Below are 21,806 nucleotides of genomic sequence, written 5' to 3' on the forward strand. Positions count from 1 at the left end.
AAGACCCAGGGAGTTTAAGTGGGATGGTAGGGATGGGAATGGAGGGGCCTGAGGGAAGAAGAAGGGGCACTCAGTCCTGTTTCCAGTCCTGTAAACACAGACCAGGCGCCACCAGCCTTGGACTGTCTGTGTCAATTGTTGGGATATGTGAGTCAACAAAGCCTTTCCCCTGAGGCTCTATTCTTTCTACTTCAAATGGAGATCCCTGCTATTTTATTTGTTTATATATTTTTTTGGACTCTAGAGATATGCTTAAAACTATACCAAGGCTTCAGATAACAAGGCAGGCCTGCATTAGCCTGGAAGAATCCACCTGCCAATGCAGGAGACATAAGAGACATGGGTTCGATCCCTGGGTCAGGAAGATCCCCTGGAGGAGCGCATGGCAACCCACTTCAGTATTCTTGCCTGGAGAATCCCATGGACAGAAGAGCCTGGCAGGCTACAGTCCATAGGGTCAAAAAGAGTCAGACACAACTGAACTAACTTAGCACATACAAACAGCCTGTCACAAAGAAGAAATTACAGTCCCTTCACAGGCCCAAGGCATTTACAGCTCCTCTGGCCAGCTCTGACAAGGCTTGTTTTGGTCAATATACCACCCTATCTCTTGGACAACGTGTGAGGGGTCTGCTGCCCACCAGGAGAGATGGACAAAATCTTTATCCAGAAACTTGGCAGGAGGCTTGGGTGAAGCAGCCTCTGGACGAAGGGACATTCTGAGATCCTGGTGGCCTTTGTTAGAGGAACAGAACTTAGAGGCAACAGACAAACTGGCATGAGGCAGCTGATAAACAGGGAAGCAAACGCAGGCCACAGCTAGGAAAATGCCCCCAGTCTCCTGTACTTGTTCTCTTTCTGCAGCACTGCCTGGAAATAAAAGTCTGTTGGTGTTGGCTGGAGGCTGAGGTTCCCACTTTATCCCCTTTGGAATCTGCCAGAGGGCAGGTCTGATATTCAGGCTGTCCCGACAACCAAGCTGCCAGTCTCACACTAGCCAGCAGTATTCCAGGGCAGCCTGTAAGTCGGATGGAAAGAAAACAGCCTAAACCTGCTTCTTGCTCAAACTCTTCAGCTTTGGCAGAGGCTCAAAGGAGGTACATCCCTTTGAGCTGCCATATGGAGTCCCAAGCAGTTGTCAGATGCTAAGCTCATTCTGGTCTCATCGTTCCCTCTCTCACTGCTCCTAGTGCCTCCCACAAGCACCCTGTTAGCAAAGGATAAGGCTCCTTTGTTCCTATTTTATACCTTTGAGCTGTGGGTGGGGAATCAGTGTGTCCTATTTTGTTCAAGCCCTAATCCCAGGTCCTAAGAAAGACAGCACAAGGCTAGTGCCTCCAGAGGCCCAGGCCCTTTGGACATTCTATCATGGTTAAGGGCATGAAAAGTGAAAGTGAAGTCGCTCAGTCATGTCTGACTCTTTGCGACCCCATGGACTGTAGCCTACCAGGCTCCTCCATCCATGGAATTTTCCAGGCAAGAGTACTGGAGTGGGTTGCCATTTCCTTCTCCAGGGGATCTTCCCAACCCAGGGATCGAACCCGGGTCTCCTGCACAGGTTTCTAGAGGATGCCTCCAGCTGAAGGAGAGGATAGCAATCGACATGGTGGAGCAGCAGCCCTGCCTCAGGTCGCTGGTGGTCTGCCACAGAAAGCTGCTCTTTACCAAACAAGCCCCGCCTCCTCCCCCGCCCAGGGCCTCTGGAGTGTGCGCCCTGGCTCAGAGATGACTGCCTAGCATTCTCAGCCCATGGACCGAAGAGGGTCAAGTCTGCCTAATGATGTTCCATGGGAGAGGAAGGCATGTTTGAGGCAAAGGCCAGCCCATGCCTAGACTCTGGCCAGGAGCCAGACTCACCCCCAACGTTTGTCCTGTGGCCCTGCTCCTGAATCTAGGCCCCCTGGAGATCAGCACACTCTCTGTACTATTTTTGCAATGTTTCTCTAAATGAAAATTATTTCAAGATAAAGTTTTGTTTTTTCAAGTGATTCTTAGCTCTGAACAGGACAAATGAATTGCATTTCACAAATAGTCCTTGAAGAAGGAAATTACCTTATACACGTATATACCCAGACAGATGCACTCACATAGGTCCCAACTCAGATACCAGGTTCTCGCCTCCTGGCATCCCATGGAAAGTACTAGCATGGCAAAACATGCCCTCCTTTGGTCCCTGACTGACCTGTCTTCCCTGTGAAGGGTTCAGGGGGTCAGTTCAGGTGGGCTCCTCTGTCCCAGAGGATATGCCCATCAGGAGATCCCATACAGAGGTATAAAGAAGAGACCATCTGAGGATGATCCCTCTGCCAGTGTGGGGCCAGAGGGGTGCAGAGAACTTGCTCAGGGTCCCCAACTTGCTCTTGTCAGGGAGACGAGGGCGTTTCTCCCCTGGCAGTGGATTCAGACCTGTGTCCTATTCTCTGGCCCTAGAATTCCACCCTGGGAAAGGGGCTCTGCCTTCAGCAAGTCTCATCACCCATTGTACTGGCTGAAACCTGGCCCTTAGAACAGCTCCCCAAGTGCCCCTGATGCCCAGCCAGAGATGACGAGGTCCTGCCCTTACTGCTCCTCATCCACCCACCCGTGTTGCCCATTTGCTGGTGCTAAGGGATGTTGTGTAGTACATGATCTCACTGAATCCTCTCAACAACTCAGATAAGCTGGGCATTCTTATGATCCTCATTTTTAACAACTGTAATAAAATTCACACAACATAAAATGTGCCACCTTAACAATTTTAAGTGTACAGTTCAGTAGTATTAAATATATTCACATTATTGTGCAATCAATCTCCAGAACTCTTTTCAACTTGCAAAACAAAACTCTATATCTATTAAATAACACCCCATTTCCCTCCCCTCCCAGCCCCTGGCAACTACCATTCTACTTTCTGTTCGCATGAGTTTGACTACTCTCCATATAGTATATAAGTGAAATCAAACAGTCTCTGTCTTTTTTTGTGACTAGCTTATTTCATTTGGCATAATATCTTCAAGGTTCATTCATGTTGTAGCATGTGTCAGAATTTCCTTCCTCTTTGAAGGCTGAATACTATTCCATTGTGTGTATATACCACATTTTATTTATCCATTTATCTGTTGCTGGATATTTGAGTTGCTTTTACCTTTTGTGAATAATACTGCCATAAACATGAATATGCAAATATTTGAAGGCTAGTGCTTACGGGTGGGGCCAGAACCAGTCTACCTATCTGACTCCAGAACTCTTTGTCCCACCACCTCTCTAGGGAGAATCACCTACCCTACTCACTTTCATGCTTCTCTCCTCCTTCCTCCCAATGACTAGTGCTCCTTTGCTTTTTACTTTACTCACATACTACTTTTTATAGTACCCAAAAAGAAAGCAAGTAAGGGAAAAGCTGCTGAAAAAGGCAAATCCGGTTGTGTGTTTGTGAGTGTGTAATGTTGTGCATCCTCAGATGGGGAATGATGTATTTTCCCAGAGGCCCACTTGGGCCAAGTGTAACAGGGATAGCCACGGACTTGTAAACCAGCAGCTACCTACCCACCCCTCACATCCTGAGGTGAACAGAACTATTAAAGGAGGGGAAAGAGATAGGTGAACCCAGCTGTCGAGGAGGACTGCAGTTAGTAGGGCCAGCTCTAGCCCAGATGCTTACCGCACTTCCAGGAACTGGGATGAGCTGACCCCTACTTTTAGATGCCTCAGGATCCAGCTGTGGGCAGAAGGCAGGTAAGCACTACGAGCTCCAGTTAGGGGATCGAAGCCAGAGAAGGCCCTGAGCTCTGTGCTTACACTGTCTCTGTGAGTCTGTCCCTTCATGAGTGCCTTGGAACCAGGCTTATACCTCCTCTAGTTCCCTCCTCTCCACCAGTATCAGGAGGCCTCCTGCTCCTTTGTGGAGAAATTAGAGCCTCAGGACAGGACCCAAACCTTACCATAGTTGTATAGCAGATCAGGAGAGCCCCTGATGCTTCCAGAAGTCTGTGGCCAGGGAACAGACCAGACCTGCCCATGCCCTGCCCAGCAATAAGACTCTTTGTGTCTGCACATGGTCTCAGCAGCATCCCCACACCCCTTCTCACGCCTGTGGCAGGAACTGGACTCAGTCTGTATATCTGGGGAGCCTGGGGTTGATAGTCTAGGCTCTTGGGAAACAACCTCCTCTTGTGAAACTGCCAGAGAAAAAGGCAGTTAACAGCTGCCTCCCTTCTCAGTTCTTCATGCCCTCCCTACTAGACAAACTGACCAGGAATGATCCTAAGCGAGTCCTGCCCTCTTGGGCTGCACACCTGTGTTACAAGTATAACCCAGATGACTGCTAGCCAGGTCTGATGAGGAATTGGGGACGCTGAGGGAGGCACGGCTAGGGTGTCTACAGGGGGACTGATGCAGATTAAGGGTCGCTCACACACCCACCTCGGTGACGATGGTGGACAGGTAGATGTCCTGGCTAAATTCCCAGCCATCTAGGCAGCCCTCCTGCTCCAGCTGCTCCAGGTCCACATCGCGCCCCGGCTCCAGCCCGAGCGCCGAGAAGTTGACGATCGTAGCGAGTCGGTAGCGGCGGCAGCTCTGAGGCACCTCGCGGCCGTCCTGCAGCCGCACGGGGACACTGTGGTTGCGCCACGCGCTGCTCAGGTTCGCGGTGTCCGGCACCCAGCAGCGATGTTCCGGGGTCCCTGCCAGAAACACGACTGACATACCGTTGAAGCCGTTGGGGATGATGCTGGCGCTGAGCAGGAAGAAGATGAGGCGCTGGAAGGGCCCCCACTTGCCCAGGAAGGCGGTCACTTCGTCGTAATCCCGCATGCTCCCGCCGCTCTGCAGTGGGCAACGTCGGGTGATGAGAGCGCGTTCCCCGGCAGCGCCGCGCGGTGCAGGGCGGGGGCGTCACAACGTTCTCGCGGACCCGGCAAGCTGAGGGACGGCGGGGCACGCGGTAGGGGCCTTTCCTGGGAAACGGGCTGCGGGCGTTAGAAGGTTGCTGGGAGCTGGACGCCACTTTCTGGAAGCAGAAACCCGGGACCACACCGCCCACCCGGCCGGGGCGGGGCGGGGCGGGGCCGGGTGGAGCTCGGGGCGGCTCCGCCCCCCGCCCGCGGCCACCCGGCGGGGGCCAGGAGGCCAGCTGGCCGCGGGCTTAGGAAAAAGAGGACTGGTTCCAGCGCCGCCCCTACCTTGCCCCTGCGCGCCCCGGCGCCCCCTAAGGGCTGAGCGCCCAGCCCCGGGCTGCCGGGTTGGGCAGCGTCTAAGGGCGGAGTCGAGCGTTAAGGGCAGAGTCGAGGCCGCAGAGCAAGGGCTCTGAGAGGTCGGACCTCCCTGTCGCCGTCGCCTCAGGCCTCGCCCGGGGCTGGGATCTCTCCGCTGCCGCCGCCAACTCGGGGTCTGAGCTCAGGGAGCCTCGGGCCGGGCGCGGACGGGCGAGTCCGTGGAGCCCGTGCTCCCGGGAAACGCTTGCGGGCGCAGGGGTGACAGGAGCGCGCCCGCGCCCGCCGACCCGGAGCTCGCGACCCCCAGTCCTGGGCTGCCGGCTTCCGGACAGCCCGCAGCCTCACCTTGAATAGGGGGAAACAAGCCCAGCGCCCCGAAGAGATGCTCGAGGTCACACTTCGTCAGAGACAGGCTCGGACTGAGGGGAGGTGGGGAGCAGGGACTACCGGGTGGTCCCAGGATCCTGTTGGGGCCTCTGGAGAAGATTCTACGCGGAGCTTGACCCTTTGTGAGAGCACGGTAATAGAGACCCAGCTGTCACCACTCGTGGGCTCTGATTTTGATTCCCCGGGGCTCTTCCTCGAGGATGGCTGCCAGAAGCTTCTGGTTTGCAGAAGTGACCGCTCCCAGTCGGGGAACAGAGGGAGGCAGGAAGGGAGGAGGAAAAGGTTCAGTTTGTCGCCCAGATTTGGCAGGGGAGCCAGAGCAGGGACCAGTCTGCTAGTGTGCAGGCCTAAGGCCCCTCTGCTGTTGTGTGAGCGAGTCCGGGACTGCAATGGGAGTCCTGGGGTTCTTGAGGTGGGAGGGATTGACAGGCTGAAGGGCCCACCTCTTGGAGATTTTATATAAGTGCATTTGCGTCCAGGCCCTGATTAAGAGGTGGGAGGCATTTCTGCTCCATTTTTTATAACCTGTAGTCTTGCCTGGCTTTCTATCCGCTTGGAACCTGTTTCCTTACGTGTAATAAGACCTTATGTCTGGATGTGCCAGGACAGCACTGTTTCATTAAGTGTTTTCCTTTCCTTTCAAAAGTTTCCTTCTTTGAACAGTATTTCTTGCCGTCATTGTCTTACTTAGCTTAGATTTCATCCTCCCTTCAACCCCAATAAAAATCAAAGCCTGAGATAAGAATGTATGTGGAGATCATTTATTTATAGTAGTTATCCTAGGGAAAGGAATGAAGGACCAGGGAGAGTGAACAGGAAAGGAGGTAAGGCCAACACAAGACTGTGTAATTGAACTGGTCGTTGGTAGTCACCAGCATCAGTGACAGTGCCATGCTAAGACTCGAGCCTGAGGACCAAGAAAAAGTCAATAATAACTGATCATATCTTTACTTAAAATTTTGGAGCTTTGTTCCTCATAGAGTTTCATATTGGTTTTGATTTTTTAAAATACTGTGTTAAAGTGTTACTTATCTTGATTATTGTATTTCCTGGCACCCTCTTAAATTTTGCACCGGAGGCAAGTGCCTCACTCATTTCACTTGCCTCAGCTTTTTCTCAACCCTAATTTCTATGGATAATTGGAGTTCAATCCTGCTGGGATCTCCTAAACAGCCATAGAGAATGAAGTAAAGAGCCATAGAGAATGAAGAGGCTTTTTTTTTTTTTTTTTTTTTTGGTTTAAACTAGTTCTGGCTCCATTGGTCAACTTCCCTGTACTTCCAGGCTGTACACGTATGTGAGAGTCAACAGGTACCACTTGACAAAACAGTTTGCCCCAACCCACGAGTATATGTAAATCCATACCTTGAACCACTTTGCCTGCCATACATAATGAATGCCCAAGTACCCTACTTATACCTGGACCATTGAAAAGTTTCCCTTCACCGTTGTCCTTTAGGGCCACTCCTAAGTGGGGCTATGTTGCAGTAAAAATTCGTTTTTTGGTTGATAGCATCTGTGAGACAGGGCTGAGTATTTTCTTCCCTCTGTCAGTTGGTTATAGAGAACCCCCATAAAACCATAGGTTTGAGTTGAGAAGTGTTGGTAGAGCTGAGGTGTAGGTGTCATGGAGTTAGAGCCACTGTTCATTAAGTTACATGAGCTGTATGGACCTGCTCAGTCCTGATCCTGACCCTACCATTTCTATTATATGATGGATTGCTGATGTGCCTGCTTAATCTTATGACTTGATAGAATCTGACAGTGCCCAGCTCTTACTAGATATTTCTAGTTGCATAGACCCTTGATGTCACATTGCCAGGTACTCAGTTTTTACTATAGCCAAATAGCCGCTTTTCTAAAGGCAAATAGCTCTCTGCTGCAGAAGGCATGACCTTGCTCTGGCATCCTAGAGATCTTATTGAAATTATTTTATTAGGGCTTATCAGAGACTCTGGCCAGCATTGTTATCACCATGAACATCTCTAGCGCTATTGATTCTGATGGGTCACATAGTCCAAGTGGCAGGGAACCTTGGATACTCTGTAGCACTCTCTCTTGCTCTGGGCTTCACTCAAAAGTGGGAGCCTCCCAAAATACCCATTAAGTGGGTTACAGTAGCATTCCCATCAAGCACTATGTCTTTATTAGTGGTAGAGGGTACAAGGTACAACAACTTGCCTTTACCTTACAGAGGATGGCCTGGTATGCTCCAGGCAACTGGATCCCTAATAACTTCACCAGTTAGCTTCAAAATCATATGGAATGAGAGAAGTGGGCAAGGATATAGATGAAGTAAGTCTGGCTATAATAGTAGCCCTAAGGATTCATTTTTCACTAGTTTGTCTACTTTTTATACATTTAACTCATTCTGGAACAAAAAAGGTAAAAAAATCAACTTTATTGAAAGCCCTCAATCACACTTTTTTATCTCCCATCTTCTAGGACATCTGCTCACTAAGTTATGACATATTAGCATTATGTCGTTAACACATCAATACATCAATTCCATAGACCATCATGAGGTTCCATGGAATATCAAGACAATCAAAGTCACTAAATACTATATTGTGACAGAGCAGGAGAATTAACATAACCCCAGGGCGAGACAGTGATATGTCCTGCTATTTATTCCACATAAAAGTGAAGAGATTTTTATCCTCACTGAAGAAAACCTTCTATTGGTGCGGATCTCTACATTTCTTCCCAGGAGGTGGTTTTACTTCTGATGAAATAAATTGGTCAAGAATGTGGGTGTGTTAGAGGCTTCTATTTGGTCCTTCTCACCATAATTGCTCTTATCTAATAGGTAGTAAATGTTAAGGTCTTGCCAGCTGCTAAGTGTATCTATCCTAGTTACGCACTTAGGGACCAGGGAACTACTAAAGATCCAGTGTGGATCTTTGGATCCATCACATTTGCTTGCAGGAGAACCCCATTTACCACCTGGCTTTCATGAGACCCAAGTGTAACTAGGGGATCCTAGTGTTGCTTGCTGTCCCTTGGTATCAGTGCCGGTTCATACTCTGTATCCAAAAAGGCTGGGTCTTTCCCTCTCCTCAGGCCAGAGTTATTCAGGTAAAAGGCCACAGCTATGGACTGATTGTACCCTCTCAAAATTCATATGTTAAAGCCCTAACCTCTAGTATAGAGGTGTGGTTAGAGATGGGGCCTTTGGGAAATAATTAGGTTTAGATCATGACGGTGGGATTTTCATGATGGGATTAGTGCCCTTATTAAAAAAGGATGTCAGAGAGGTATCTACAAGCCAGGAAGAAGACTCAGCAGGAACTGAATTGATTAGCAGTTGATCTTGGCCTTTCCAGTTTCCAGAATTGTGAGGAAATAAATTTCTATTGTTTAAACCCCTCAATCTGTGGTATTTTGTTATAGCAGCCTGAGTAGCCTGAGACAGTCACAGATCCCTTGTGGGGAAAAGTTGGGGAAATAATTATCATATATACTTGGCAGTATAGGAGAGTTATTTCTTAAAGAGACTTGGCCTCCTTTTCAATCAATAGGTTCTGAGCTTGTGAACTGGTCTGAATCTGGGAAATTGATATGGAAATACTATTTACTGTTGTGGCAGTTGTCATCAGCCTTCTGATCACTAGCTCTAGATTTTAGGGGTGAGGTTGTCATATAAGTTAAGTAATAGTATTATTTGAATGGTTCTATGAAGACCTACACGGAGAAGGCAATGGCACCCCACTCCAGTACTCTTGCCTGGAAAATCCCATGGACGGAGGAGCCTGGTAGGCTACAGTCCATGGGGTTGCTAAGAGTCAGACATGACTGAGCGACTTCACTTTCACTTTTCACTTTCATGCATTGAAGGAAATGGAAACCCACTCCAGTGTTCTTGCCTGGAGAATCCCAGGGATGGGGGAGCCTGGTGGGCTGCCATCTATGGGGTCACACAGAGTCGGACACAACTAAAGTGACTTAGCAGCAGCAGCAGCATGAAGACCTACAACACTTTCTAGAACTAACACCCAAAAAAGATGCCCTTTTCATCATAGGGGACTGGAATGCAAAAGTAGGAAGTCAAGAGATACCTAGAGTAACAGGCAAATTTGGCCTTGGACTCCAAAATGAAGCAGTGCAAAGGCTAACAGTTTTGCAAAAGAACATATTGGTCATAGCAAACACCCTCTTCCGACAACACAGGAGATGACTCTACACATGGACATCACCAGATGGTCAATACTGAAATCAAATTGATTATATTCTTTGCAGCCAAAATGGAGATGCTCTATACAGTCAGCAAAAACAAGACCAGGAGCTGACTATGGCTCAGATCATGAACTTCTTATTGCCAAATTCAGACTTGAAGAAAGTAGGGAAAACCACTAGACCATTCAGATATGACCTAAATCAAATCACTTATGATTATACAGTAGAAATGATAAATAGATTGAAGGGATTAGATCTGATAGAATGCCAGAAGAACTATGGATGGAGGTTCATGACATTGTACAGGAGGCAGGGATCAAGACCATCCCCAAGAAAAAGAAATGTAAAAGGCAAAATGGTTGTCTGAGGAGGCCTTACAAGTAGCTGAGAAAAGAAGAGAAAAGGAAAAGGAGAAAAGGAAAGATAAACCCATTTCAATGCAGAGTTCCAAAGAATAACACAGATAAGAATGCCTTCCTCTGTGATCAATGTAAAGAAATAGAGGAAAACAATAGAATGGGAAAGGCTAGAGATCTCTTCAAGATAATTAGAGATACAAAGGGAATATTTCATGCAAAGATGGGCATAATAAAGGACAGAAATGGTATGAATCTAACAGAAGTGGAAGATATTAAGAAGAGGTGGCAAGAATACACAGAAGAGCTATATAAAAAAGATCTTCATGACCCAGATAACCGCGGTGGTGTGATCACTCACCTAGAGCCAGACATCCTGGCATGTGAAGTCAAATGAGCCTTAGGAAGCATCGCTACAACCAAAGCTATTGGAGGTGATGGAATTCCAGTTGAGCTATTTCAAATCCTAAAAGATGATGCTGTGAAAGTGCTGCATTCAATATGCCAGCAAATTTGGAAAACTCAGCAGTGGCCGCAGGACTGGAAAAGGTCAGTTTTCATTCCAACTCCAAAGAAAGGCAATGCCAAAGAATGTTCAAACTGCCACACAATTGCAGTCATTGCACACGCTAGCAAAGTAGTGCTCAAAATTCTCCAAGCCAGGCTTCAACAGTATATGAATGGTAAACTCCCAGATGTTCAAGCTGGATTTAGAAAAGGCAGAGGAACCAGAGATCAAATTGCCAACATCTGTTGAATCATTGAAAAAGCAAGAGAATTCCAGAAAAACATCTACTTCTGCTTTATTGACTACACCAAAGCCTTTGACTGTGTTGATCACAACAAAATGTGAAAAATTTTGAAAGAGATGGGAATATCAGACCACCTGACCTGTCTCCTGAGAAATATATTTGCAGGTCAAGAAGCAACAGTTAGAACCAGACATGGAACAATGGACTGGTTCCAAATTGGGAAAGGAGTACGTCAAGGCTGTATATTGTCACCCTGCTTTATTTATATGAAGAGTATATCATATGAAATGCTGGGTTTGATGAAGCACATGCTGGAATCAAGATTGCCAGGAGAAATATCAATAACCTCAGATATACAGATGACACCACCCTTCTGGCAGAAAGTGAAGAGGAACTAAAAAGCCTCTTGATAAAAGTGAAAGAGGAGAGTAAAAGAGTTGGCTTAAAGTTAAACATTCAGAAAAAGATCATGGCATCCGGTCCCATCACTTCACGGGAAATAGATGGGGAAACAGTGGAAACAGTGTCAGACTTTATTTTGGGGGGCTCCAAAATCACTGCAGATGGTGACTTCAGCCATGAAATTAAAAGACGCTTACTCCTTGGAAGAAAAGTTATGACCAACCTAGACAGCATATTAAAAAGCAGAGATATTACTTTGCCGACTAAGGTCCGTCTAGTCAAGGCTATGGTTTTTCCAGTGGTCATGTATGGATGTGAGAGTTGGACTGTGAAGAAAGCTGAGCGCCAAAGAATTGATGCTTTTGAACTGTGGTGTTGGAGAAGACTCTTGAGAGTCCCTTGGACTGCAAGGAGATCCAACCAGTCCATTCTAAAGGAGATCAGTCCTGGGTGTTCTTTGGAAGGACTGATGCTAAAGCTGAAACTCCAATACTTTGGCCACCTCATGCAAAGAGTTGACTCATTGGAAAAGACCCTGATGCTGGGAGGGATTGGGGGCAGGAGGAGAAGGGACAACAGAGGATGAGATGGCTGGATGGCATCACTGACTCGATGGACATGAGTTGGTAATGGACATGGAGACCTGGCGTGCTGCAATTCATGGGGTCGCAAAGAGTCAGACATGACTGAGCGACTGAACTGAACTGAACTAGGTCTATCCATGTTGCAGCAAATGGCATTATTTCATTCTTTTTCATGGCTGACTAATATTCCACTGTGTGTGTGTGTGTGTGTGTGTGTGTGTGTGTGTGTGTGTGTGTGACAGAGAGAGAGTCTGTGTATCTCACATCTTCTTTATCCACTCATCTGTTGATGGACATTTAGGTTGCCTACATGTCTTGGCTATTGTAAATAGTTCTGCAGTGAACATTAGGGTGCATGTGTCTTCTTAAATTATGGTTTTCTACAGATATATGCCCAGGAGTGGGATTGCAGGACCATATGGTAGCTCTATTTTTAGTTTTTTTAAGGAACCTCCATACTGTTCTCCATAGTGGCTCTACCAATTAACATTCCCACCAACAGTGTAGGAAGGCTCCTTTCTCTCCACACATTCTCTAGCATTTATTATTTGTAGGCTTTTTGATGATGGCCATTCTGACTGGTGTGAGGTGATGCCTCATTGTAGTTTTGATTTGAATTTTTCTAATAATTAGTTATGTTGAGTATCTTTTAAAAATTCTTGATTGTTAAATGGCCTTAGATTTAATTCTGAGGCAGTGGAAGTCAGAGGAAAACCTTATGTTTTAGGGTGATTCCCTCTGGTGGCCAAGTTGAGAATGCAAAGGAGGGAGCTAGAATAGAAGCAGAGACACCAGGGAAGAGACTATGATTAGCTGTCCAAGAGGGTGATGGTGGTGGTGGCTGAGAAATTAGATTCTAGAACTGTTAAAGGGGCTTCCCAGGTGGCTCAGTGGTTAAAAAAAAAACAACACAAAAACCCACCCACCAATGCAGGAGATGCAGGAGACCCAGATTCTATCCCTGGGTCAGGAAGACCCCCTGGAGGAGGAAATGGCAACTTCTCTAGTATTCTTGCCTGGAGAATCCCATGGACAGAGGAGCCTGATGGGCTCCTCACCCAGCCCCACTGGGATTGGTCTGGGAGGACAGAGCTCAGAGCTCTATAGAGCTCAGTCCATGGGGTTACAAAGAGTCAGACACAACTGAATGACTGAGCATGCATTCAGAGCTGTTAAGGAGGTGGCAAGGACAGGTCTTGATGACCAACTAGATATGGAGATTAGGGAGGGGGAAAGACAAAGAGGATCACAAATTTGGAGAATTGGGTGGATGCGTGGATGGTGGTGTCTTTGTCTGAGAAGCACAGGAATAAGAGGTGTTGGAGAGAAGATGATGAGGTGCACTGGGGATGTTTTGAGCTTGAGGTGTCTTTGGGACATCCAGGTAGAGATGGCCAGTTGGTTAGAGGTCTGGGCTGGAGGTATAATGTTTGGAAGTGGTCTTGAGTGCAGAGTTTCTGAGGCCCTGTGCATGGACAAAGACTTCAAGGAACAGAACTCCAAGAATTGATGGGAGAGCTGGATATCTGGTAGGGAAAAGCAGAAATCTGCTGTGGAAGTGGTTCTGAGTGCTGGGAAGTAGACAAACCTAACTGGAATCATAGCCTGCTTAACATCAAGCCTGTAGAGGAGGAACCATCTCTTGGCTGGACCTCTGAGCTCTGTTCCCCCGACCAATTCCAATGGGACTGAGCGAGACTATAGAAAGAGGTGAGGAGCAGTTCAGAAGGGATCACTCTTGAGGATGAACATTTGGAGAAGGGAGAAGCTGGGTCAGGGACAGGCAGGGCAGTGGACAGGAACACAGGCTGAGAAGGCATCACATGAAGTAGGAGGGGAAGGGGTGAGGAGTCAGAGTAGTTCTTTAGCACAGGGATCAGGACCTGACCTCAAGCACGAGTCAGGCAGGTATGGGGGTGGTTTCGTGCTGACCAGAGCTTACGAACAAGTGTTGTGGGCACCAGCCTTGTCTACACCCAGTCCCAAAGCTTGTGTGTGTGTGTGTGTGTGTGTGTGTGTTAGTCATTGAGTCGTGTCCGACTCTTTGGGATCCCATGGAGTATAGCCCGCCAGGCACCTCTGTTCATGGAGTGGGTTGCCATTTCCTTCTCCACGGTATCTTCCCGACCCAGGAATTGAACCTAGGTCTCCTACACCCCACTCCAGTACTCTTGCCTGGAAAATCCCATGGATGGGGGAGCCTGGTGGGCTGCAGTCCATGGGGTCGCTAAGAGTCGACACGCCTGAGTGACTTCCCTTTCACTATTCACTTTCATGCATTGGAGAAGGAAATGGCAACCCACTCCAGTGTTCTTGCCTGGAGAATCCCAGGGACGGGGGAGCCTGGTGGGCTGCCATCTATGGGGTCGCACAGAGTCGGACACGACTGATGCGACTTAGCAGCAGGAGCAGCTCCTGCATTGCTGGTACATTCTTTACCATTTGAGCCACCAGGGAAGCCCTTGACTCAACTCATCTTCCACCGTTTCATGGTCCGTGGAGGAGCCTGGCTGTGTGTGAGGACTTGGTGAATCTGAACCTGCACTCTGGGCTGCTCTGGGAACCTCAACTAGCAGAGATAGGTCAGCACCCTTCAGAGGTAGCCTGGCAAGGGTTTCCAGACCATTGGTAGGACAGGCAACATTCTCCAGGGAAGACATGGACTTGCAGTTGCTCTAGGTGTCCTTGCCGTGGAGATCAGCTAACCAGCATGTGACCTGGGCGAGTTTCTCAGCTTTTCATGAAATGAGGATAATAACTGTACTTCCTTTCAGGTTTGTGTGAGGACGAAAGAAGAGTAATATCAGTTCACTAAGGACTTGAAGATGAAGGCCTGGGACATTTTAGCTCCTATTGTATTTCTTATCCAATTTGCATCCCCTGAGATGCAAACTGCATTCCTCTCTGTCCGTAACTGTGCTCTGGCTTCCTATGAAATGTACCTTTAGGCCAAGAATACCCTGGGGAGCAGCCAAGTGTCCTTTCGCTGCTACCTATGTTGGTAAAGAAGCTGGTGTGTGGTGTGGTGCTTCAGCAGAGACAGACCTGCTCAGGGCTGGGGAGTCAGGTCTCTGAGCCCACATGGCTGAGGCCGACACGAGACACTGCAGGAAGAAGTGAGGCCTCTGGCAGCCTTTCCTGGGATTTCTAGACTCTGCCTTCAGCCACAAATGGTCCACATCAGACAGGAGCAACGATAAAGTTGTTTTCCAAGTATAGTTTCCTACTTGTGGTAGAAAGGGGACAGAAGGACAGTCCCTGCTTATTAGAGAGACCCCTCTAATACTTGTTTCTTTTTAGACTTCCACCTCTTGTTAGAGATACCAAGGACTATTTTATGGGAAAATTTTGAATATTGTGTGAGAAAAGGATAAGTCAGGAAATTACCCAGAGCTGTGGGTAAGCAAGTCAGGGGCCCCAAATCAAGAAGGTGTTACCTTGGGTAAGAATGAGCTCCAGGATGGAGCTGGAGCGCAGATAAGCTACACAAGGAGACCCATAGGTGGAGGGGCAGGGCACTCCCCGAGTGGTCAGAGAGACTCTCTGAGCTCTTAGCCCAGGCTTCTGGGCACTACAGTGGCGGTCACACACCCCTGACTCAGCTCTTCATGGGCTATGCCCCCAGGGCCAGGCTGCAGTGCCCCCAGAGGGCCTGAGACCCTGGACAGGAAAGGAGAGCTAGCATGAAGCAGCAGCTGAGTTTCTCTTGCTCTCACCCCTTTCCTTGGTTCTCAAGGTGGAAGCTGAGGGCAATAAAGCTTGTCACACAGAACCAAAAGGCAGAACTCAGTTTTCATTGCTAACTCTTTGGAAGGTCAAGGAAGTCCGTTAGAATCTGGCAAAAGATCCTGAGGGGGCTGAATTTACAGATTAGCAAAACAGGGATTACAGCGGCCTGCGGCAGGGCTGTCAGTGAAGTCCAGCAGAGACTACTGGACATGGAACAACAGACTGGTTCCAAATAGAAAAAGGAGTATGTCAAGGCTGTACGTTGTCACCCTGCTTATTTGACTTATATGCAGAGTACATCATGAGAAACACTGGGCTGGAAGAAGCACAAGCTGGAATCAAGATTGCCGGGAGAAATATCAATAACCTCAGATATGAAGATGACACCACCCTTATGGCAGAAAGTGAAGAGGAACTAAAAAGCCTCTTGATGAAAGTGAAGGAGGAAAGTGAAAAAGTTGCCTTAAAGCTCAACATTCAGAAAACTAACATCATGGCATCTGGTCCCATCACTTCATGGGAAATAGATGGGGAAACAGTAGAAACAGTGTCAGACTTTATTTTTTTGGGCTCCAAAATCACTACAGATGGTGATTGCAGCCATGAAATTAAAAGACACTTACTTCTTGGAAGGAAAGTTATGACCAACCTAGATAGCATATTAAAAAGCAGAGACATTACTTTGCCAACAAAGGTCCGTCTAGTCAGGGCTATGGTTTTTCCTGTGGTCATGTATGGACGTGAGAGTTGGACTGTGAAGAAAGCTGAGCGCCGAAGAATTTATGCTTTTGAACTGTGGTGTTGGAGAAGACTCTTGAGAGTCCCTTGGACTGTAAGGAGATCCAACCAGTCCATTCTGAAGGAGATCAGCCCTGGGGTTTCTTTGGAAGGACTGATGCTGAAGCTGAAACTCCAGTACTTTGGCCACCTCATGTGATGCTGGGAGGGATTGGGGGCAGGAGGAGAAGGGGACGACAGAGGATGAGATGGCTGGATGGCATCACCGACTCGATGCACATGAGTTTGAGTGAACTCCGGGAGTTGGTGATGGACAGAGAGGCCTGGCGTGCTGTGATTCATGGGGTCGCAAAGAGTCAGACATGACTGAGCGACTGAACTGAACTGAACTGAACACCTCCTGGGGCCTTGTGTGCAGGAATTTAGACTTTGTCCTAAGAACAAAGGGGAGCCAGAGAAGCTTTAAAAAACAAGAGTGACATAATCAGATTTGCATTTTAAAAAACTCTTTGACTCGTGTGGAGAAAGGATTGAGGAGCCAGACAGACAAGAAGGCCAGGCAGGAGGCTGATACAGCCCCAGGCAGGGGAAGGTGGGGGACCTGAACTGGAGCTGGAGCTATGGAGGCAGAAGGAAGTGGGCTAGTTAGGGATTAGTTAGGGACGAATGCAGTCAGGTCTACGAACTGGTCTCCCTGCTTCTACCTTTGCCCCTGACAGTCTATTCTCCATACAGCAGATAGTCATCCTGGTTAAAACATAAAAGCCCAGGTCATGCTACTCCTCTGGCTTCTCTTCTCAGAGTAAAAACCAAAGTCCTTCCTGAGGCTTAAGAGGTCAACGTGGGCCGTATTTCCACCCCACCTCTCTCTGAGCTCATCTGCTTCTACTAGCACCTCACTTATACCACTCCAGACATTGCTTCTCTGTTCTTGGAACACACAAGCCTGTGTCTCCTCCCCTCTGCCCCATTCAGGGCCTCTGTGTCCGCTGTTCCTTCTGCCTGAAATGTAGTTTTCCCAGATGTACTCACAGAAGCTCCCCCACTCCTGATGAGAAGGGATCATTTATACTCTACTCTGAATCCTATTTATTTCCTTTAGGGCACTGCTTATTATCTGTGTTTTTAAAATACATTTATTCAGGAGACTTCTCTGGTGATTCAGTGGTTAATACTTGGCCCTTCCACTGCGAGAGACTTGGATTTGATTCCCAGTTGGAGAAATGAGATTTCACGTGCCATGCAGTGCAGCCAAAAAAATAAGGAAAAAACATTTAAATATGTTTGTTCAAAATGTTTCCTATTACATAGCACAATGACTGGAACATAGTAGAGTCTTAGTAAATAGTTGAATGAATGAGTTGAGGTGGCCTTACCTCCTTTTCAGGGTTTAGGCAGTATGCCAGCAGAAACCAGGACAGCAAGGTGAGGAGGAAAGAGGTAAGAGGCAGGGGGGCCCAGGGTATGTGTGTGTGAGAGAGAGAGAGCAAGTGCTGGCCCCAGGGCTCCTGCACCTCTCCATCCCTGGGTGGCATCTGGCAGTATGGAGATAGGTCTGGGCCAGGCTCTGACTGAGGAGACAACAGGTTGTGCCAGAAGCACCAGAAAGGAATGGAAGGGGAAGGATGGAGGAAGGGCATGTGGTTGGGAGCTACCACAGGACTTTGCCTGGGGTCAGGCTGGCCAACGTTCTACTCTAGAAGGAAACAGGGGGGCTGGGCCGGAAAAAGTGATTAGGCGTTTCCTGAATGAAGAAGAAAGAGTAAAGTCATTTTGAGCTTGAGAAAAGGTCTGAGGGTATGAAAAGGAAGGATTGCTCAGAGAATTGTGAACTGTCTTGTGTGGCTGCTGCTACTGTTGCTAAGTCACTTCAGTCGTGTCCAACTCTGTGCGACCCCATAGACAGCAGCCCACCAGGCTCCCCCGTCCCTGGGATTCTCCAGGCAAGAACACTGGAGTGGGGTGCCATTGCCTTCTCCAATGCATGAAGGTGAAAAGTGAAAGTGAAGTCGCTCAGTCATGTCCCACCCTTAAGGAACCCGTGGATTGTAGCCTACCAGGCTCCTCTGTCCATGGGATTTTCCAGGCAGGAGTACTGGAGTGGGGTGCCATTGCCTTCTCCCGTCCTGTGTAGCAGAGGAAGTAAAAACAGGCAGTTGGTCAGCAACCTGAAGTCTGAGAGGCTTTAATTGGTAGGCCAGTAATTGATTGGGCCCTAGGGCCATGCCCTTGACCAGGGAAGAAGGTCCATGAAGCAAGGGAGTGAGAGAATCCTCCAGGAGTCCTGAAACAGACCCCAGAAACACTTAGGAGGCAGAACCCCAGACACAGTGACGGGTGGGATGGGATATCTGGGGAGATGTCAAGGATGATGTCCAAGTCTCTGACTTGAAGGCCCCTGAGGTGAAGACCTGAAGAGAGGCAGTTTTGGAGATAATAATGAGAGGTTGGTCTGCGGGGGTTGGTGGGCTGGGCACTCTCTGAACTGCGGATCCTGGCTCTGTGTCTCCGCCTGGAGACTCAGCTGTTCTGTCTCAGGACTGGGACCCTGGGTCACAGAGATCCTGTTCCACAGGGACCCTGCCTGGTAGTTGGGGGAGTGAACAGAGCCTGGGCCTTGAAACAGGGAAGACTGGCAGCTCTGGGTGCCACTCCCCTTGGCTCTTGTCCCCCTAGCTCAACAGGATGCCTACCTCAGCAAGGGTTGATCTTGTTGTGAAAAACAACGTACAGGTTCCTCTGTCCTTGTCTTTTGGAGTAAAAGGGTGACTCACAAGTTAATGATTGGGAAATGTGAAGTTGTAGACACAAAGAATGGCTGTTGGGTTGGGGAACTGGTAAGAATTAGACTATAAATCTGACACATGGCAGAATCTCCAAACTCCTAGCTCCCTGAAAGATACAGATACAGGCCTGACACTTCTAGGATGTTTTACCAGGAAGCAGACCCCCACCAGATGAAAACCACTGACCCCAAGAATAGAGACCCTACATTGGTTGAAACCAGAAGGTTGATGATACTTGAAAACTTCAACTTAATGTCAACCCATCGGAGAACTATCCACGAGCTGATCAAACCCTGCCCCTTGAACACTATTAAACTCCTCACTACCTCCTCCAGGGTGGGTCACACAGACTTGAGGGCATTCATTAGCCTTTGTCTGGCAAAGCAATAAAAGTTACTTTTCCCTACTTTATCCAGAACTCTGTTTCCAAATTTCTATTTGGCACTGGTGAACAGAGTTCTAGCAATAGTTGTTGCAGCCCTATTTGATCATGAGGGGCTGTTGGTACATAGGCAGCTCAAGAACCCCTCAATTTGGTTGGGTAGGCCACGTGTGGGGTGGTGGTGACTGTGGGATTAAGGTGAGCAAGGGCAGCTGCTGGGAGTGAGGAGCCAGGTCTCTACAAGTTTGAGTCTGGGAGAGGTGTGGGGGGCCTGTGACAGGGGCTCCTGAGACTGATGACTTACCTGGCTGGGGATGCATGTCAGCCCTCTGCTCAGCCTGGTGCTGTTGGGACCTGGTCTGCAGATGAGATGGGTGGGGAGGGAATGGCAGACTCCTCACTGCCCCCACCCTACTGGGTGTGGCCCAAGGGGTGGTGGGGAGTTCACTTCTCCAGGGAACACTTGCCTACTGCCCTGGACTGTGCTCCTTGAGGGAGGGGCAGGGTATGTGGGAGAAGCCTTAGAAGGAATTCTTGAAAACAAATTAAAGCAGGAACATAAAATCTATGAGAAGAAAATGGAAATAAAAATATACAAAAGTACTATACAACACTCTGGAGATGAAAAAAAAAAATAGTCAACCTGAGAAAGAAATGACTGGAGAAGGAAATGGCAACCCACTCCAGTATTCTTGCCTGGATAATCCCAGGGACAGAGGGGCCTGGTGGGCTGACGTCTATGGGGTCGCACAGAGTTGGACACGACTGAAGCGACTTAGCAGCAAGAAAGAAATGAAAGAGTTTATTTGAGCTAAACTGAGGTTTATCCCTAACAGACAGTCTGAGAGCACTATGAGGACCGTTTGACAAGGAAAGGTGGGGAGGTCAGTATACATGTGATTTTCGTTAAGGGGATACTAGCAATCCAGCTCACATCTCAGGAGAAGGCTGCTGCTAGTCATGAGCAGCAGACACCTTAGTTAATGGTTTTAGTGCTTTTTCTTAGTTTGGGAAGATGCAAGAATCCAAGTTCACAAAAATTTTCTCCTGAAATCTGTCTGAAGGCCTTTTCTGCCACTTTTTCCAAAACACAGAATGCCTTGCGTCATCCTGATCTTCCCCTTCTATGCAGGGTCTGTTTTAAGTCAGTGACTGCAGTGGCTACTGACTTCATTTTTGTAGAATGGCAACATTTTGGATTTTACAATCCCTTTTGGTCTTAATTTCAACCAAGGTTTGGCAGGGAGGTGGGGTACATTTCACGACCAATTTGTCTCACGGCACTAGGAATGTTCATTCCCAGGTCAGTCGGAGATTTCACTGATGGGCCATTCAGTGTGCTATGACTGGACTAGGCCCTATTAACAGTAACCCAAAGCCTTTGGACTGCATATCTCACTAGCCTGCTTTGGTCCAGGAAGTTGTTTCCTCTTGTTGCTTCTTCCCATATCTAGTTACACTAGCACTATCACGACTCTGATGGAACTATATATTTGGTCAGTCATTTCAAGTTGCCTAATCATCATTGATTTTATCTGAGGCTCAGTCACACATTTGATAATGCAAGAAACAATAATCAGGTAAAATAAGCAGACTATAAGATATATATCTAGTAATTTAATAAAGTCATAAGTTACGTATTTAAGCTAAGAATGTCTATTAGGTGTGGCACAGTATTTACCCAGGTGGTCTGACCAGCCTATTCTGCACTGGTCGCTATCTTTAAGGGAAATTATATATTAGCATTGCATATAAAGTTCCCCAAATATGTTTGCACATACAAGGCAAGTGGTGGTGGGTCAGCATGAACCCTTACAAGGCTGAGAAAGGAATGTTACTTTCTAAGGAATTACATGGCTGGTACCTGGAGAAAAATTGATCTTTATGGTTGAGCAGGCATCTCTGCCAGTGTGGAGGTCTGTTTAACCACCTGGCAGCTGCACAATACACACTTGAGGGAAAGGAGGAGGCCAAAGGGCAGAGAAAGTTTTATGTTTTACATTTTTTTGGTCTTGCCTTAAGATCTGAGTTTTTATTTCATCAACCTGAAAAAACGCAGAATAAGCAGAGATCACAGATTTCTCTGGGAGGAAAGGACTGCAGCCAGTTCTTCTTACCTGAGTCTGTAGATTCAGGGCAACCTCAGTCACGGTTCAAAGAGGTTTGTTGTCTGTTTTTCCAGAACCTGATATTGAGTCTAAATTGCTGGACAAACGGAAATGTACGAGAATAATATAGGCATGTTTGTAAATGAAGACCAAGGAGGAGAGATTGGCACGTTAACCTCTTTAAAAAGTAATAATTAAATCAATATGATAC

General features: G+C 47.8%; 2 protein-coding genes across 10 annotated transcripts in view; one reads left to right on the forward strand and one right to left on the reverse strand.

Moving 5' to 3' along the window:
- SLC22A4 (solute carrier family 22 member 4) overlaps positions 1-5,234 on the reverse strand; it is a 42,326-nt gene extending 37,092 nt beyond the window's left edge. Inside the window, exon 1 of one of the 4 annotated variants that reach the window (XM_069591528.1) lies at positions 4,402-5,234. In XM_069591528.1, coding sequence (XP_069447629.1) covers positions 4,402-4,794 — 393 coding nt within the window. In that variant the 5' untranslated portion in view covers positions 4,795-5,234. The remainder of the gene's footprint in view (positions 1-4,401) is intronic. The other 3 variants (XM_069591527.1, XM_069591530.1, XM_069591529.1) reach the window with 3 other exon arrangements.
- The window catches only part of LOC138441089 (prolyl 4-hydroxylase subunit alpha-2), a 145,640-nt gene that overhangs the window by 52,821 nt on the left and 71,013 nt on the right, over positions 1-21,806 (forward strand). The gene's annotated exons all lie outside the window — the stretch shown is intronic.

The sequence above is a fragment of the Ovis canadensis genome, chromosome 5 (assembly GCF_042477335.2).
Source record: "Ovis canadensis isolate MfBH-ARS-UI-01 breed Bighorn chromosome 5, ARS-UI_OviCan_v2, whole genome shotgun sequence".
NCBI lineage: Eukaryota > Metazoa > Chordata > Mammalia > Artiodactyla > Bovidae > Ovis > Ovis canadensis.